Here is a 20,828-nt window from a genome sequence, read left to right on the forward strand (position 1 = left end):
ATGCCTCAATCAGATCACCTCACAGGTGCCTAGTCTCCAGATGCTGCAACTTGCAGAATTTAAGCCTCTCTTGGTAAGAGCATCCCTTTGTTCATCTCACCAATTTTGTTGCCCCTCGCTGTACTCTTTCTAACAACTCTACATCCTTCCTAACATGAGGCCTCCAGACCTGTACTCAAGGTATAAAATGTTATACCTTGAGTACAGGTCTGGACCATTGCCTGACCATTGCCTTATACAAAGGGATAATCACCTCCCTGTCTTTGCTAGCAAAATTCCTATATATCTGACAACACTTCATGACCTTCTCTGGCAGCCCATCTGCACTGCTCAGAGAACTTCATATCTGACAGCACAATTACCCCCAGATCTTCTTCATTCTCCACTTCCCTGAGTGTAGTAACCCAAGAAACATACAGTTGATACGTTTCTCTTGAGTTAGTGCTACCCATATGCTGTACTTTGCATTTTTCAATGTTAAACTTCAGTTACTACTTTTCAGCTCATCTGCCTAACTTTTCTAGATCCTGTGCAGTAGCATACTTTCTTTACTGTCATTAACAACCCTGCCAACTTTTGTATCATCTGCAAACCTTCATTGATATCATTGATAATACACAAAACAACAATGGGCCCATCACTGAACCCTGGGCGACCCTGGGGGACTCCCCTAATAGTATTAGTCCACGTAGAGCAGTGTCCATTTATTACAACTCTCTGCTGTCTTGCACTCAACCATCCCTTTATCCATTGTAGCAACTTGCCCTTAATGCCATACTGCTCCAATTTGTACAGCAGTCTTCCATGTGCAACAGTATCAAAAGCTTTCCTGAAATCCAAGTACATGATATCAAAATTATTTCTTGCTTCCAGTTCCTTTGTGACCACATCATAGTATACAATCAAATTGGTCAGACAAGACCTCCCCTTAACAAACCCTTGCTGTGTCTGAACTATTACTGCAGTCTTCTCTAGGTGATCCTGCAACACTTTTTTAACCAGTGACTCCATTATTTTCCCCAGAACAGAAGCTAAACTAACAAGTCTATAATTATTTGTGTTACCCTTTGAACCCCCTTTGTGAATTGAAGAATACATTTGCACACCTCCAGTCCACGGGGACCTCCCCTGAATCTAAGGATGCTCTCATAAATATGGCTAGGGGTTTTCACACTTCCCTCGTGACATCCTTCAATATAACTGGATAGATTCCATCCACCCTAGTTGCCTTTTTTATGTTTGACTTCAACAATTCTCCTCCACTCTGCTCTTATTTAATACAAAATCACTTAGCTCCCTGTTACAGTTTGATAAACGTCTGGTATTCCACTCCTTGAATAATTCCTCATGTGTTAATGTAGATGCAAAATACTTATTCAGTTTGTCAGCTCCTTGAGCAGGATCATCAATAGCCAAACCATCTATGTTAGGTGGACCAATCTGATTCATCACCTTCCTTCTAGAAATTACATAAGTAAAGAACTCTTTGCTGTTTTTCTTAGCATCTTTGCCAAAGATTTCTTGTAATTTGCCTGCCTAACCTCCTTTGTGACTAATTACATATCTGCCATAGTCTTCTGTGTTGCCTGATAATTTATATGCAACCAATGCATTTTTCTTCTCTGCCATGAGCCTCATTAATTCATCCGCTATCCATTTGGGCCTGAACATTGAACAGTATTTCTTAGATGGTATGAAAAGCCTAGTAGCTTCCAAGATTATTTCCTTGAAGGCTTCCCATTTAAAATTCACCTTTGGTAACATCATCAGTTGATCCCACTGTATAGAATTTAAAAACTGTCTGAGACCACGTACTCACTTTTATGAAAGCAACAGCCTTTCCCTTTACCATTGATGGGAGTTACATCTGTAAGTAAATCCATCCACCATGTGATTACTGTCACCTAGTGGTTCCTTTGTCTGCAAATTCTTAATGCATGAATAATCACTGCTGATAATCAGATCAAGAGTTGTTTGTTTGTTATTTGGAGCATTAGCAACTAAGGCCATATTGCTCCGGGATATGCGGTGGTCATTCCCTGACCTTTCCGCATCCTCCGTATTTGGTGGTGACGGGCTCGAAACCCGGTCTAATCAAGAAGCGTGTGCTACGCACTCTGCTCCTGCCCACCTGGCTACGGAGGAACCTCAGATCAAGAGTATTACTCCCTCTGGTTGCCTCTCAAACATGTTGCTGTAGAAAACAATCCTCCAATAAATCCACAAAAGTCTTGCTAGCATGCTAGTTACCAACCCACAAGTTGCAGTCAATATCTGGAAAGTTAAAATTCCTCATTACAAGACATTCTGATTTACTGGCCCACTCTATTTCTCTGCACAACTGTTTGTTGTGCAGAGAAATAGACTCTCTAACTCTCCTACTATAACTCTCCTACTCTCATTTTCCCTTTCCCAGTGTTTATGTCACACCAAACTGACTCAACATTGCACTGTACACTCATCTCAACTGGATGCACTTCTTTAGCATTTGCATTTCTTAACTAACAGCATAACCTCTCCTTCCTTCCTACCCTGTCTATGCTTTCTGTACACATTGTACTCCCCAAATTCCAATTCTGCACTGCTTATATCTGTGTGACACCATGCCTCTGATATCCCCACAATATCTGCCTTTTATTTTATAGTATTAAAGCATAGAGGGGTGTTTAAAATGTTCATGGCCTGAGTATGGATGGTGTATTTGGGGAGTCTAGTAACATGTTGCTTTTCAACATAGTCCCCCTTTGGAGATAATACACTTTTGCCACTGATGCGGCAATGTGTTAACTCCAACTGTGAAGAAATGCATCCACAGCAGCAATGACATCACCATTTGTGGGAAAAGGATGCCAGCCACATATTTTTTTTTTAGATTTGGAAACAGGTGGAAGTCTGATGCTAGATCTGGTGTATTGGTTGGTTGTTTGATTTTTAACGGCGTATCAGCAACTAGGGCTATAATGCGCCAAAACCACATCCCAAACAAGATAGCAATAAAAATTGTAGTGATGTAATTGCTTAGGCCACTATATCAATATGTATAAAAATATAAATATGTATGAGGTAAACTAATATAAAGATATATTTAAATACAAGCAAAAAGGTTTATTGATTTTAAAAACTTAAAAACAGCTGACTCATTGTCATTGTCAGATAAAATCTGACTGAGTGTATAAGGCTCGAACAGATGGGTAAAAATGTTAAAATACATAAAACGTATTTTAATATTGCTGTCTATATCGTGGACATTCAGTTAAAAAATGATGAATGGTTAAAAAGACGTCCCAATCCTCACATATAGAATAGTCATCTGCCCTCAGCAAGAATGCATGCATAATATGACTATGTCCTATGCGGAGGCAAGCTAGAACAACTTCCTCTCTACGGCTCCTGCACAGACTCGACTGCCAATGTTGGATAACAGGCTTTATCTGATGTAGCTTGTTAATGATCTGCTCATGCCAAGATTGTTGCCATTGGGAGAGTAATGCAGAGTGTATTAGCTGCCTATAGTCTGTATAAGGGACTACCAGGCTGCTGTTGTTGTGGGGCTGCAGTGATCTGGCAGCAGTATCAGCCGATGTACCCAATCCCTGATAAAGCCTGTAGTAAACTTAATGAGTCAGTATGCACCATGCACATTTGGTAGTTGTGAGTTTCAATATGGTCCAAGGCTAACGCTGGCATACAACTAAGCTGTATATATGCTGCATTCTTGGGGAATCTTTTCAGATATAGTACTATCTGGAAAGATGGCAGCAGATCCAACAGATAACTCTGACTTTGAGCAATCAGCGAAGACAGACAAAAAATCAGAGTATTCGGCTCGGTGAGCAGTATAGAGTTGTTGGTAAACAGAAGTTGGTGTGGTGGCCAGTAGCGGATTAAGGTCGGTTGAGGCCCCAGGCGCAGAAGAAAATATTGGGCCCCTTAAAAAAAAGAGAGAGACAGGGAAAATAAAAATACATGTTAACCATTTTTTTAAATAAATAAAAAATATTATGCACTATTAATGTTTTATTTCCAATAAAATTTGAATATAATATATGTATAATATAATTAATAATAGCATAATAATAATCACAAAGTTTTGAACTAATAGTTGAACATATTAGTTCAACTAATTTGTTGGGGGTTTTGCGTGGGCCCTTCAGAAGTCGGGGCCCAGGGCGTGCGCCTGGTGCGCCCGCCATTAAATCCGCCTCTGGTGGTGGCCTTACTCCAATTTTTGATGGAGAAATCGCAGGTTGGAAGTCGTTGCTTTGGTGATTCGGCAACATTGTTTACCATGATGTTAAGCTCTCTGAGCAGCTCTTGGACTCGGATACCAAAGGGACAATTGGCAGTGTGATGGGTGTTGTAGAGAGTTTCTCATAGTAGCTCAAAAATGCATGTCCATGTAGGGTTGTCTGGCAGGGATTTCAGTTTAAAAGTATATTTTAGAGACAATTGCTTTCATCTCAGGGACAGAGGCATTTCACCTGCTTCGACGTATAAACTCTGCACAGGAGACGTTCTGAAAGCTTCAATAGCAACGTGGATAGCTTGATGATGAACTGGATCTAGCCATCGTAGTATGCTGTTTCTTGCTGATGCGTACACTTGGGACCTGTAATCTAATTTAGAATGGACAAGTGCACAATATAGGTGGAGTAAGGTGCAGCAGTCTGCTCTCCCCATTTATTGGAGGAGATTGTGCATAGGAGGTTCAATCCCCTTATGCATTTGGTCCATAGTTGACGGATATGTTGTAGAAATGTCAACTTCTTATCAAATTTGATCCCCCAAGAACTTTGTGTTGGGTGCTACTGGAATGATGTTTTGTCTGAGTTTAAGTTCTGGTTCAGGGTGAAGATTCCATGTACACTTTTGCTCCAAAAGTGTACACAGGTCTTCTGTGGAGAGAACCGGAAACCATTAGCCATTGCCCAAGAGTTGATGTGGTTAATGGTATTCTGCAAATGTCTTTCAATGACCTTCATATTGCATGACTGCCAAAAGATGCTAAAGTCATCGACAAAGAAGACACTATTTACGGTTGGAGGAAGTTGTTCAGTAATAGAGTTTACTTTGATGGCAAAAAGAGTAACACTTAGAACCGATCCTGTGGGACTCCCTCTTCTTGGCAAAATGGCCAAGAGAGAGTGTGGATCCTACACGAACTTTGAAAGACCAGTTAGAGAGGAAGTTTTTAATAAAGATGGCAATATGTCCCATAAGACCAAAATTATATATGTCTTTTAAGATTCTGTATCTCCAAGCTGTGTCATACGCTTTTTCCATTTCAAAGAAAACTGACATCTGGTGCTCACATTTCAGGAAAGCACACGCATAGATGTTTCCAATCCGATTAAATGGTCGAGTGTTGACCTGTTCCTTCGGAAGCCACACCGTGTCCTGGAAAGAAGGTCATTAGCTTCTAAGTACCACATAAGATGATTGTTGACCGTTCTTTCCAGTATTTTGCACAAGCAGCTGGTTAGAGCAATAGAATGGGCTAGATCTGGTGAATATGCAGTATGGTCCAAGATATCAAAGCCGCACTCATGGCGCCTCCATAGCCAGGTGGGCAGGAGTAGCAGTGCGTAGCACACGCTTCTTGATTAGACCGGGGTTCAAGCCTGTGACCACTAAATACAGAGGATGTGGAAAGGTCAGGAAATGATCACCACATATCCCTGGAGCAATATGGCCTTAGTTGCTAATGCTCCTAAAAACCAAATAACAAACAAATAACAAGCTGCACTTGTGCAGTGCAGCCAGGGCAATGACAGACTTGGGAGCAGGTGTGTTTTCCTTTTGGAACAAGACTCCTTTGCTGAGTTTTCCTTATCATTTGGCTTTGATGTTTTCACTCAAACACCTCACAAGTTCTGCATAATATGCCCCTGTGACTCTGGCCTTTCTGAAGGTAATCCACTAGCAACATTCCATCAGCATCGTATAAAACCAGTGCCATCACTTTGCCAGCAGAAGGAATTGATTTGGTTTTGTTTGGAAAGGCCAAAGAAAGCCAAGTTAATTCCTTTTGCATTTGAATTGTTTTCTACTGTTTTCAGATTGCTCCTTTGTCTCTGGCTGAAATTGATGGACCCATATCTTATCCGTGATCACAAACTTGCTGGATCTGCTTGAAAACACAGCTCTTCCCACTTGATCTGACAACTCTTGTGGATTTTTGATCTAGTGTCAACAACTTTGCTATCCATTGTGCTGACACCTTTTTCATGGCAAAAACCTCTGTTATATGGTACACACGTTCAGATGATATGCTCAAGATGCTGGCAATGTACCGTACTATCACTCATCACCAGATCATGCACACTGCCAACAAATCTGGAGTGATGGACATTGCAGGTCTTCCACAGCATGGGTTATCATCCAGGCTCTCCCTCTCATATTTAAATTCTTCTGCCCACTTCTTAACCATGGAACAAGGGGAATCCTCCCAATGTTTGAACCTTATCTTATTGAATTATGTGTGGTATTGGTCTCTTTTTCCCAAATATTGGATGATTGGTATTGATGGCTGATTTTTTTCCATTTTTCTGATTCACACAACTTTGTTGTCCTCAAGACCCATAATTAAAAAAAAAAGACATTATTGAAACTGCATGAAACTTGGTTGATTGTTTGAAGTGTTAGATTAAGTACAGAAATTTTTAACTCTACCGCTAACCTTTCATACTCAGACCACAAACTTTTCAATCCCCCCCGCCTCGTAACTGCCACTTATCTGATCATTGGTCTGAAGGAGTGTTGCCTGACGTTAGTAATTATCCACAATCTGAATCTTTACAAATATATGAGTGATTTCACTCATTCTATATAAGTGAAAAAGCAGTGATTCTAATGTCCCTGCTGATGACAGAAAAAAAAAAAAAAAAAGGAAATTGGGCACTACAGTTGAAATTAGGCATAACACTGAAAATTGTTTCACAGGATTTGGAACACTATTATGTCTACTGTATATTCATTATGTTTAGTGTGCTGTGGATACCCAGAACTTTTGCATAACCAGTGTGTGCAAATGATGTACAGAAATGAGAGATGCTTATTTGGTGAATTAATTTCACATATTAAGATTATTTTACCAGGTGTAGCTAAAATGAAATGAGAATCGTTGCTTTTCAATTTCTTACTACTGCACATGTCAACAACATTTATATCGTGCTGTAGCTTGTTTTTTCTTGTATAGATCAGTTTTTGTTTCATTGCAATTGGTTAAGTTTTGATTGAACTCTGCCTCTTTTAAGTGAATCAGTGTTTTAACCCTTCAGCAGAAAAATGACAGATCGTAATTTAGAACAAAGAACTATTACTAAATTTTTAATGAAACTCAGTAAAAATGGTGAAGTTCAGGAAAGTTTATGGTGATGAAGCCTTGAGTCAGCCACTTGTGTACCAATGGCGTAAATGGTTGAGAGAGTAACAGAAAGATGCTGATGATGGCAAGAATACAGGAAGACCGCCAACTTCAACGACAGATGAAAATGTTTAAAAAATTTGAGAGATCATGCACCAAGACCATCAAATGAGCAATCGACTAATCACAGATCAGTTACACGCCGACAAAGAAACAGTAAGAACAATTTTGACAGAGCAGTTGGGCATGAGAAAGGTTGCACGTGAATAGTTTGCAGTGAGAGAGTTTTTAACGAAAAGTAAGATCACAACATTGGAGCACCCACCTTATTCTTCAGATCTTGGTGGGTGCTCCAATGAGCAATAGAATGGGCTAGATCTGGTGAATATGCAGTATGGTCTAAGATATCAAAGCCGCACTCGTGGTGCCTCCGTAGCCAGGTGGGCAGGAGCAGCAGTGCATAGCACACGCTTCTTGATTAGATCAGGGTTCAAGCCCAGTCTAATCAAGAAGCGTGTGAGAAAAGCGATGTGAGGACTTATCAGACATTCAGAACACAACACAATGAATAAAGGCAGTATCCGAGTACTTCCTCTGCTGTTTTAGATTTTAGATCTTAGAAATCGTGAATAGGTGATGTCTAGGATCTTTGCAAAGGTGCGGTTGAAGAGTACTTTGAAGGGGATAAACATTGAAATTGTTGTATTTAAAATAATAAATGGTTTAAAAAATATTTCTTGTTTCTTTTTAGCTACATACACCTTGGCCTTACATATAAATGTACATAAGTGTATCAACTTTAAGTAATATTAATTTTTCTGTGAATTATTTTACAGTATTCACTGATACTTTCCCATTCTGAATTTGTACAAGCAGACTCAACATAGGAAGTATATATTGCCCATTTCTGAAGTTTCTGTAATGCCTGATTTGCCTGATGTTCTAGATTTCCGCCATTGTTACGCGATACCAAATATCTCGAACTAGATAGCATAAGCTTAGTATAGTACATAAGCTTAGTATATAGTATCGTACATAATATAATATTGTCAATTAATCAGTAAATCTATTAATCTTGTTGAACTTCATTGTCAATTAAATTGTACTTTTAACTATATACATATAATGACTTAGATTACGTAACATAAATAATTAGCAAAAATAAATAATTAATACTTAACTTGATACGGAAGTTATATAAAGGGATTTCGTAGATAACAGTCGATACTGAAACATAAATATAGCGTTATAACTGTGTTGGGATACAAATTTAGGGTTTTAATTTTGTACTGAAATTGAAATTTTATTGAAATTAAATCGAAATCATGACTCAGCCCAGAGCAGCAAGGCAAAAGGCTCAAGCTAATGGGAGTGCTGTGGCTCAGGGGAAAACTAAGGGGGGGCAATTGCCCTCTGAATCACAGCTTTTTAAAATGCACTATTTGCTTGATGTTTGTGGAGCAGTCAGGTACAGGTACAGGACATGATACTGCCATGGGGGATGTCTTTGTATGTGCGCGATGCAAGGAGTGTAAGGAAATCAGGCGACAACTCAGCATTGTTATGGGCATATATGAGAGCTTGAAGGACAGGGCGGATGCCCTCGAAGGATTAAAAGTGAGGGGGCCGATTAAGCTCTCAGCTGCCCACACCAACGCCAGAGCTTGCACTTGGGCATCACGTAACACAGCGGCAGCCCCCAAGGCAGAATGTGCTGGTCCCAAAGGAACTAGTAGTTGTTGGTGACTCTATTGTCAGGGAAACGGGAAACATGCTTTGTAAAAAGGATAGGTGGAACAGGACCAGAGTATATCTGCCAGTGGCAAAGGTTGATGACGTTGTAGAGTGGATATCATCTTTTAAGGGCACATAAGGTGATATAGTCGTACACGTTGGCACTAATGATATTAAGAGTAGGAGACCGGCGGAATTACTTAACAAGTACAGGTCAATGTTGAAAAAAAGCCATGAATTAGGGTTGAATTTGAAAGTGTCTGCAATTCTGCCCAGACACGATAGGAGGGAGTATATCATGAGAGCCCTGTCGATCAATTCAGTCCTGGAAAGATTGTGCAAGGCTCAAGAGGTAGAATTTCTTTCGGCCTGGTTTGTACTTTTAGAAACAGGAGAGACTGTTTCTACAGGGATGGGATACACTTAAATAGAAAGGGTGCAAGAATGTTTGCTGATGCTATCTAGGCAGTGTTAGGTGGGTCTGAAAACTGCTAGATTGGGGGGGATACAAGGACTAATAGATTAACAGTAGCCACTGGCAGAGGTGAAAGTAATTCTTGCACTGCTTCTATTGGAATGAGCGGCAGCTTGGAAAATAAGATGCAGGATATTTCAGAGACTGCTGGGAGTCATTGGGATACAAGTAAACACATGGGTTGTGTTAGGGTAGCTAAGAAAAAGAACAGGTGCATGTATACTTGCGTGTACACCAATGCTAGGAGTTTGGTAAATAAATTTGATGAATTTGAGGTATTGCTCAAAGCATAAAAGGCGGATATTGTTGGGATATTAGAGACATGGTGTCACACAGATATAAGGAATGCAGAACTGGAATTTGGGGAGTACAACGTCTACAGAAAAGATAGACAGGATAGGAAGGGAGGAGGGGTTATGCCATTAGTTAAAAAACACATAAAATCCAAGGAAGTGAAGCCAGTCGACATCGCTGGACAGTGCAGTGTCGAGTCGGTTTGGTGTGACATAAGCATTGGGAGATCAAAATTGAGAGTAGGAGTGTGCTATACGCCTAATGACTCTGATGAGTATAATAAGAAACTGTACAGCGAAATAGAGTGGGCCAGTAAATCAGAGAGTCTTATAATGGGGGATTTTAATTTCCCAGTTATTGATTGGAATTTGTGGGTTGGTCACTCACACACACACTAGCAAGGCTTTTGTGGATTTATTGGATGATTGTTTTCTAAATGAGCATGTTCGGGAGGCAACTAGAATTATCAGTAGTGATTCTTCATGCATTAAGAATCTGCAGATAGAGGAACCACTAGGTGGCAGTGATCACAGTGTGCTGAAGTGGGATTTACTCAAGGAGGTAACTACAATCAGGAGTAAAGGGAAGGGTTATTGCTTTCATAAGGTGACCACGATGGTCTGAGACAGTATTTAAATTCTATACAGTGGGACCAACTGATGATGTTACCAACAGCAAACTCAAAATGGGAAGCATTCAAAGAACTTATCTTGGAAGGTACTAGGCTTCACATACCAACTAAGAAATATTGTTCAAGGTTCAGGCCTAAATGGATGTCAGATGAACTAATGAGACATGGCAGAGAAGAAAAATGCATGGAATACTTATAAATTAACATGTGACACAGAAGCCTATGATAGATATAAGTTGATCTGTAACAAAGTTACAAAGGAGGTTAGGCAGGCGAAGGCAGATTACGAGAAATCTTTGGCAAGGGATGCAAAGAAAAACAGCAAGGAGTTCTTTATTTATGTAAACTCTAGAAGGAAGGGGATGAATCAGATTGGTCCACTTGATATCGATGGTTCAACTGTTGATGATCCTGCTCAAGAAGCTAACAAACTAAATGAATATGTTGCATCGACATTCACACATGAGGAGTTATTCAGGAAGGGGAATGCCATAGATGAAGTAAACACTGGCAGTTAGCTAGATGATCTTGTAATAATTGACAGTAAAGTGCAGGAGAAATTGTTGAAGATAAATACAAGAAAGGCACCTCGGGTGTGATGGGATCTATCCAGTTATATTAAAGGAGGCAGCAAAGGAAGTAAGCAGTCCGTTATCCATAATTATGAGAGCTTCCTTGGACTTCGGGGAGGTACCTACAGACTGGAGAAGTGCAAATGTAACCTCAATTCACAAAAAGGAGGATCAAAGGCTGACACAAGTAATTATAGACCTGTGAGTTTAACTTCTGTTCCAGGAAAATTAATGGAAGCACTGGTTAAAGAAGTACTGCAGGATCATCTTAACAAGAATTCAGTTATAGCTCAGACACAGCATGATTTTGTTAAGGAAAGGTCTTGCCTGAACAATATGATTGGATACTATGATGTAGTCACAAAAGAATTGGATGCAGGGAATAACTTTGATATTATATATTTGGATCTTAGAAAGGCTTTTGATACTGTTGCACATGGAAGACTGCTGCACAAATTGGAGCAGTGTGGCATTGGTGGCAAATTGTTGCTATGGATAAAGGGATGGTTGAGTGGCAGAAGACAGAGCGTGGTAATTAATGGACACTGCTCATCGTGGACTAATGTTATTAGTGGAGTCCCTCAGGCTTCAGTGTTGGGTCCATTATTGTTTTCTGTATTTATAAATAATATTGATGATGGTATATCAAGCTTAATGTCCAAGTTTGCAGACGATACAAAGGTTGGCAGGGTTGTTAAGGACGCTACTGACACTAAGCTGCTGCAACAGCATCTGGAAAGGTTGAGCTGGTGGGCTGAGAGGTGGCAAATGAAGTTTATCATTGACAAATGTAAAGTACTACATATGGGAAACAGCAATCCCAGAGCAACGTATCAACTCTGTGGTACTACACTGACAGTGGTAGAGAATGAAAAGGACCTGTGGGTAATTGTGCAGGCAGATATGAAATTCTCTGAGCAGTGCAGACGGGCTGCAAGAGTAGCTCATGGTGTCTTATCAATGATATACAGGAATAGGAAGGTGATTATTCCCTTGTATAAGGCAATTGTCAGGCCGCACCTTGAGTACTGTATACAGGTCTGGAGGCCTCATTTCAAGAAGGATGTAGAGCTGCTGGAACGAGTACAAAGAAGGGCAACAAGGTTAGTGAAGGGAACAAAGGGTTTCTCTTAAGAAGAAAGGCTTAAATTTTGCAAATTACAGTGTCTGGAGACTAGGCACTGGCGAGGTGATCTGATAGAGGTGTACTATACATGCTCAAACCATTCAAGGTTTGAGCATGCTCAATGCTGATGGGATACTGCCTCTTGCTCAGAATAATCACCTGAGAGGGCATAAATTCAAATTGAGGAAAGACAGATGTAGGATAGATGTGCGGAAATTTGCCTTTAGCCAGCGGGTAGTTGGTTGGTGGAACAGACTTCCATCCCTTGTTGTGGAAGTTGATAGCCTAAATAAATTTAAGGCTCAGCTGGATAGGTATTTCAAACAAATGGAGGGGTGAAGTGGAAGGGTTTTTTTTTTGGCTGATGCTGCATAAGCTTGCTTTCTTGCATCATATGCCTCTACTAATGATAATGCTAATGCTAATTTGCGCTGTAATTTGTTTTGACTATGTCATCGACAAAGGTTATTGTTTCAACCTGTCCAAAATTTGTATTTAGGAGCTCATCCATCACTGAGTTCCAGAAAAATGGTCCCTGTACTGAACCCTGTGGACATCCTTTTATGACAGGACATCTAACTTCTTGGTAATTAGTTTTTTCTATGACTTCTCTGTTTTGCAGGTAACTTTTTGTACAGTTGTTTAGGTTTATAGGTGCGTTTGCATGGCATAGCGTCAGCAAAAAATAACCCATTCAGCATATGTATGTGATGTCACAGTTGTTATACACAACGAAAGTGAATTTGAAGTGTTCCAAAAGGATCATGATCTCTACTCTGACGTCTCAGGTGCAAAACTAAACCACTGTAAGACAAGTGGCCTATGGGCTGGTACTTGGAAAGCCAGAAGTGACCCCCCTCCACCCAATGCACATGATCTGGCAAGGGACACAAATATCTGGCAGTGTACCTCAGTATTGCTCTGAACTTCTCCCAAAAGAACTAGTCTGAATTGCTGAGTTGCCTCAATAGAGCTAGAGAAATGGAGAACTGTGTGTGTGTGTGCGTGTGCATGCGCACGCACACAATGTCTTCACTGAGCCAGAGAACCTTACTCTTGATGATCTAGCCCACCTCCTCACAGTGAAGGATGGGCATTGGTGGTTCTGGCTAAATAGCCAGAGAAACAACATGCCTCAACACTACACTATGCAGTTTACATAATAATTCACACTATCTCTGGGTTTCGCAGACTTTGCACTGCAACACAGAGTATGTTATGTGGAGTTGGGTGGGGGGCAGGGTCACATGACAATAAACACTGTACATCTTTGCTGAAAGGAAGAGTGCTAGTTTTCAGCCAGATGATGACATGTGTGCTCTGGTACAACCTCAAAGTTCTAACTCCACCTACTGACTTCCTCCATCAGCTCTAAGCATCCATCTGAAGCTTCTGGAACAAAACCAACTGGATATACTTCTCTAAGCTCTGCCAGCCACTCACTCGTGGGAGACAGAGGTTGTTCTCCCTTGAAGACAAAATCACAGCATTCTGGACCACTTTTCTTCTAAAAAGACTGCAAATTAAACATATACTGTCACTATGGATAAACTAATAGCAACAGCCAGTAGAGAGCTAACTCTATAAATAACTCTAAGAATGGATATGGTCCCAGCACCATCCCAACTATCCATCTTCTATAAAGACACACTGCACCACTGGAAGGAGCTAAATCTTCATCACACCCTTGATTGAACATCACTTCTTTCCTCAGAACCACTCTTCTGAAATAAAAAAATAATGGGCCCCTGCAACTGATCACCATCTCCGTTTTCCCGTGTGGAACTGGGCAGGACTAAGAACCATAGGCAACCTGTTGACACTATGCCTTGAATGGAAATGCTCAGAAGACTTGCCCATTAAAACTTTAAATGCAAGATAGCAACATGAACGTCTGAAATCAGCAATTGTAAAAGTGTTTCTAGACATAACAGCAAGAGGGATTGAAAATGTCACTGCCTCCTTACCTTCAACAACCTTTGTTTTCACATCAACAAAGCCATGATACCTCTGTTGCCTACATGTGTCAAAAAAAGTTTATCAGTTAATTATGTATTGCCACGTGGTCACAATCTTTCCATTGTCCACCTGTCAAACTCTCCCTGCACCCTCCTCCATACACCATGAGCTGCCATCTGACTTTTAGTGGAATGTTCTGTACAGGATGAAAGGATCAAATTCACCTTGGATGTTGCAGGGCTCTCCTGCAACTGCATCCACTTGGTAGGATTACTGGTACCTTCTTCACTCTGAACAGACAACACACATCACATACAACTTCTTATTCATTGCTGCAAGGCCATCATTTACAACTTCTACTTGAAATGCACAAGAAGCAGGGATGACATGCCTCCTGTGGACTCATCAACACAAGTTCTCATTTTGAGCCTACAGAGGAAGTTGCAGAGTAGAATTCTACTTGAATTCCATCATCAAAGATCCAAAGTTTTCATTCATCTCAACAGAGGATGGAACAGTGCGATCACTTCTTCACCATCACTGAAGAATCCTCACATTGAACATGTGACCTTCAGAAGAGACTAATCGAATGCCAAGAAACTGCCTTAATTTTCCAAAATGGAAATTTCCTTTCAAAGTTTAACTTAATTGATGCAGAATGTAAATAGATTATATGTTGAAAGTGTATTTACTGTTCACGTTTAATAAAAAAAAAAAAATCCATCTATTGTACTTATCTGACATCCTGTAAACCTTTATTCTATGGTTCTAAAGCTACATATATTAGTCTGTCTACAGTCCATCAACCTTAGTAAATAAATTGATGGACATCAATTTATTTACTAAGGTTGATGGACTGTTTTTTATTATATTGTATACATCTCTTCTATGAATAACACTATCCTCATTTTGTTTGGAAATCATATAATTATATTTTTTTGTATCTTTTTCTAGGGTGGAATATATTTATTTGAAATAATGGACACATATGCAGCTGGGTGGCCTTACCTGTTCGTAGGTTTCTTTGAATGCATAGTCATTGGCCATGTATATGGTGAGAAACTATGTATATTATAGCATTTTCAAATGATTATTCATTGATCTGTTGAATAATGTAATTCATAAAAGGTTTAATTTAATTTTGTTTGGTATAGAAACAAAAACTACCTATTTATTGACCATACAAAAAATAGGTAAAAATTGGTTCATACTATACAATACAAACAAGTCTGCTATAATTACAGTTGAGAAAATTTTGTAAAAATACTTGTTATGACAGATTGTTATTATATCCTCTTTAAGGTTTAAATATGCAGAAATGGTGATGAAACAAGAAATTGAACAAACTGGTGTTCTATACCCCACTTCTAATCTCCTTTCCATGAGTGCAGAAAATCTTATTATTATAAAATAGTATCATGTACCAGTAACAGAATAAATTAAGAATCTGCAGGTAAAAGACCCACTTGGCGGCAGTGATCACAGTGTATTAATCTGGAATTTAATTAAAGACATAACTACTATTGAGGGTAAAGGAAAAGGCTTTTGCTTTCGTAAGGGTGACTACAGTGGCTTCAGACAGCTTTTAAATTCTATGCAGTGAGACCAACTGATGATATTACTAAGAGCAAATTCTAAATGAGAAGCATTCAGAAAAGTAATCATAGAAGCTTAGAATTTTCATACCAACGAGGAAATACTGTTCAAGGCTTAGATCTAAATGGATGTCAGATGAACTATTGAGACAAGTGGTAGAGAAGAAAAGTCCATGAGATGCATATAGATCATTATGTGATCAATAGTAGATATAAATTAGTCTGTAGTCAAGTCACAAAGTAGGTTAGGCAAGCTAAGGAAGATTACAAGAAGTCTCTAGCAATGATTGCAAAGAAAAGCAGCAAAGTAGAAGTAACAGTAGAAGGAAGAGATTGAATCATATTGGGCCACTTGATGTCAATGGGGTTAACAGTTGATGACACTGCTCTGTCAGCAACCTGAGAATGCTCAGGTTGTTGACAGTTTAGGGGAGGGTATGCAAAAAGTTTATCAAACTAAAGTGGGGAGCTAAATGATTTTGTGATAACTTAGAGGAAAGTAGAAGAGGAATTGTTGAAGTTGATCATAAAAAAGGCACCTAGGGTGGATGAGATCTGTTCAATCCTATTAAAAGAGGCAGCAAAGTTGGTAAGCAAGCCTTTAGCCATAATTATGTAAGAGCATCATTGGATTCAGAGGAGGTCCCTATGGACTGCAGATGTGCAAATGTATCTCCAATTCATAAAGAGGAATCAAAAGGTGACATGAATAATATACTTGTTAGTTAATATCTATTCCAGGAAAAATAATGGAGTCAATAGTTAAAGAAGTAATGCAGGACCATCTGGACAGGAATGCAATTATAATGCTATCACAGCATGGATTTGTTAGGAGAGAGCCTTGTCTAACCAATCTGATAGGTTACTAAGGTGCTGTGACCAAGGAACTGGATGCAAGAAAATTGTGTGTACCCTGTATGCACGAAAGATGGTTTATGTGTAAACATCTTTGATGATACCTACTAAATTTCGAACAGCTAGAATCGAAATCGTGAACGATGTAATTTATGCTCACACCTGCTACTTACTCTACCGAATCAATGTTAGTGATAAATAGGCCGAATCAATGTTTGGAAGAGGTTAGGCCAATAGTCTAATTACCCATTTGATTATAGCCATTTGTTAGCATTAGCAAAGGCACATGATGCAAGAAAGCAAGTTTACATAGCATCAGCCAAAAAAAAAAAAAAAAAAAACCACCCTTATTTCACCCATCCCCTTGCTCCAAATGTTTGTCGAGTTCTGCCTTGAATCTATTTAAGCTATCAACTTCTACAATGACAGATGGAAGTTTGTTCCAGCAATCAACCACCCGCTGGCTAAAGGCAAACTTCTGCACATCTATTCTACAACTGTCTTTCCTCAATTTGAATTTATGCCCTCTCAGGCAATTATTCTGAGCAAGAGGAAGAATCCCATCAGCATTGAGCATGCTTAAACCATTCAAGGCTTTATACACCTCAATCAGATCACCTCGCAGGTGCCTAGTCTCCAGACACTGTAATTTGCAAAACTTAAGCCTTTCTTCGTAAGAGCAACCCTTTGTTCCATTCACTAATCTTGTTGCCCTTCTTTGTACTCGTTCCAACAGCTCTACATCCGGAATAGTATGATTATTTACAAGTATTTTTATTGTTACAAGTATTTTTATTGTTACAATCATACTGTCATGTTGGATCGTGTTACTCTGTCATGCTTTGTTGCAAATTACACATGCAGCACTACAAGATCTGCAAGAAATGACAGTATCCACGCATAATAAGCTATTGAAACTATGACTTGGCTCAGGATCTCAACGAGTACAAGTACGAGTTGGTAACACTGAACATTCCATTTTGCAATGAGGAAACAGAGATACTGTGAGATGAAAAATATTAAGATCTGCAATGACAATGAAGAGCTCATACTAGATCGTAAATTGTATGAATCGGACTTGGACATTCGCAAAATGATTGAAATATATAAGATGATGTGTCAAGACAGCGACAATGTTCACGTTCACCCTAACGAAGCATAAGGTAATGACCTGCATAGCCTTGTAATGTAACTGCAAGAAGAATACCCCTTTCAAAACTTTTATAATAATCTAAACAGCTAGATGAATGAGGATCTAAAGCTTGCCATGCTCAAATCGACTCAGCGCAATTGCAAAGAAACATGAAAACTTGATGACCAATGAGGACTTCGGCAACTTAATGAGAATGGCCAGTGACAAACAAAAGATTCTACTCATACATGTAATTTGGAATCTGCTATCTCCCAATCACGAACTGATTCAAATATTCTGACTGGCCCAGCTGGTTGCAGAAAAACATTTATGATTTGCCTCTTGATGGAAATATGGGTGTTTAATGGCAGTTAAGCTGCTGTGGCTTAGGAATGTTGAAAAAAAAAAAAAATAATAATTAATATGAAGCCAGTTCAATTTCATTTCATCTCAGAAACTAATCATAGTCGTTCATACATTCCTATTTGTTTCAAATAACAGAAAAGTTCATTAATATTTGCATCTTCACCACCAATGATATGATTTAATATTATCCGTTCTCGGAGATTAGCCAGAGAATAAAATATTGAAGTTCAATGCTGTTGATAGTGTGGACAGTCAATCAAAATATGTTTGACTGTTAGATGTTCAGAGCAGTGTGGACACTGAGGAGGATCATCACCTGTGAGTAGATGGAGGTGAGTCAGATGAGTGTGCCCTATTCTAATCCGTGAGAGTACCACTTCTTCTCACCGAACTGTCTGAATGCATGAGTGCCAAAATTTTGGTTCCTGTTTCAACTGGAAAAGTTTATTATTTGTTTGTTTATGCCATATCTCTGTCTACTGTGCATGGTATACTGTTTGAATTATGATATTATAATCAGAAGCTGGAAGGAAGACAGAGGTTAAGTCTAAGGTTGATGGATTTTTAGCAGAAATATCAGCCATTCCATTCCCTTTAATGCCTGAATATGCTGGAATCCAGCAAAAGTTCATTCGTTGTTGACAATCTTCAATTTTCATCACCAAATTCCTAATTTGATTTAAAACAGGGCGATCCTTATGAGAAGGATTCTGCATTGCTTTAATTGAGCTGCGAGTCAGTGTAAACTAAATATTTTGCAGATGGGTGAAGAGTCAAATTTTCTGGAGCTAATTGTATTGCAACTAGTTCCTCTGAAAAGTTGTTATACTCGGGTGGAAGAGATTGTTGTTGTATTTAGGTTTTTTGGCACAAGGGCCTCTTGGGCCATATTGTGCCTGTTCAATATTTGCTTATCACAAATTTCACATGTTATTGTGATCACAGACTATTATAAAGATTATGTGTTTCAAATAAGTAAACAGTTCCTCAAAATTTGCTTCATTGCCAAGAATATGTAATAAGGTTAACAGTTCCTGCAAGTGGGATAGGGAGATCATGTTTGAGTTTCTGATAGTTGAATGTTGGGGACATTCAATGAGAATATGTTTTATTGTTATCTGCAACTGGCAAAAGAAACACTGAGGAGAGTTCTCTCCCATAAGCAAATACAGATGAGTTGGATGTGAATGACCAATGCAGAGCCTTGCTAGAATTACTTCTTGTCACCTGCTTCTCCGGATACTAAATATCCACAGTTTTGGCTCTTTTTTTTATCTGCAGCAGTTTATTATTTATTTGAGCTTTCTAGAGGTGAGACCATTGTTTCTACATGTTTTTTTAATGATGGATTTGTAGTTGGTCTAGGGCACTTTTAGTGTTTAGCGGCGTCATCAGCTTGTTCATTACCTGGGATTCTGACATGACCAGGTATCCAGTAGAAGGTAACCTTCTGGTTGACTGTTTGATAGTGAAATAACTTAGATCATATCTCTTTAAGAATGGGATGAGAGGGCGAAAAGGTAGATTGAATGGCAGTGATTGCGCTTAAGCAGTCTGTATATATCAGAGATTGCTTGATATGGCTGTTGTGTATTTTGTCTAGAGCTAGTTTTTTTGCAAATAATTCTGCAGTATAGATACTGCTTTCTGTAGGAAGAGACATGGCAACTGAGAAAGTGAAAGAAACTGCTGCAGCACCTATGGCTGCATCTGATTTGGAGCCATCAGTATACTATTGAGTGACGCCAGGAGGTTGGGTAAACATTTTCTAAGAATATTCGGTTGTAGTAGTTTAATAATGTTCTTTTTGTACTGCTGTTAAGCTGTTTTAAAATTATGTAGTAGATCCCATATGGACCAGCAGCACTACTGGATGTTTTATTGAGTGCCCCTAAAAGTTCTGTTAATGTGAATGGTTGAATGTATAGATGTTAAATTATTGTAGAAAAATTAATGTTATGCTGTTCTGCAGATTCTTCATTTCGCTGGAAGGTTACTTTTCTGACTTCTTTTTAGTCTTTCTTTGGAAACTAGGGACATGTGACGTCCATCTCATCAGTCGCATAAAGTTCTAATATACCATTATCTGTATCATTGTGTTGGTCAACATCCATTCCTGTTGAAACTGGTGGGTTCAGTATCTTAGTTTCTGCCACTTTTGGTTTTGCTATTGGAGGCACGTTGGCTGGAATGGTAATCGGGGTGTTACTGGCTTGTTCAGTTTTTTGTTGTGAAGGACACTGTTTGGAAGCAGAGAGCATGGAATGTGCCCAATCAGCGATGAATATATTTGCATGTTGGTAGGAACTGTAACATCTGTTTGGATACCTACTGACTGAAATTGTTTAGCAGCCATGACATATGTCCATGGCTGCTAATTGTTTAGCTTTGGCTCTGTTTTGAGTATTTGTCTTCTCATCTCTGAGGAGTACGGGACTTTATTCTCGACTTTATATTTTTGGATTTTTTTTTACCTTGCTTCCATAATTCGCATATTTTGGAGAAAGCAGGGTGATTACCCTTACAGTTTGGGCAATGAGAAGTAGCAGTGATTCATATTGATTATGCTCCTCTGATCCACAGTTAGGACATATTGCCCCCACCTCTACATGCAGTTTGTGAGTGTCCATATTTTTGGCACTTATAGCACCTGATTGGGTTCAGGATGTAAGGACGGACACAGCAATGAAGATAGCCTGCTTTAACAGATGGTAGGATAGGAG

At 39.2% G+C, this 20,828-nt stretch overlaps 1 protein-coding gene across 1 annotated transcript in view; it reads left to right on the forward strand.

Moving 5' to 3' along the window:
* LOC150078015 (sodium- and chloride-dependent GABA transporter 1-like) overlaps positions 1-20,828 on the forward strand; it is a 175,419-nt gene that overhangs the window by 69,036 nt on the left and 85,555 nt on the right. The window contains exon 4 of the mRNA XM_090384431.1: positions 15,112-15,211. Within this exon, the coding sequence (XP_090240557.1) occupies positions 15,112-15,211 (100 nt within the window). The remainder of the gene's footprint in view (positions 1-15,111; positions 15,212-20,828) is intronic.

The sequence above is a fragment of the Mastigoproctus giganteus genome, chromosome 11 (genome assembly GCF_048544385.1).
Source record: "Mastigoproctus giganteus isolate SK-2022 chromosome 11, ASM4854438v1, whole genome shotgun sequence".
NCBI classification, from domain to species: Eukaryota; Metazoa; Arthropoda; class Arachnida; order Uropygi; family Thelyphonidae; genus Mastigoproctus; species Mastigoproctus giganteus.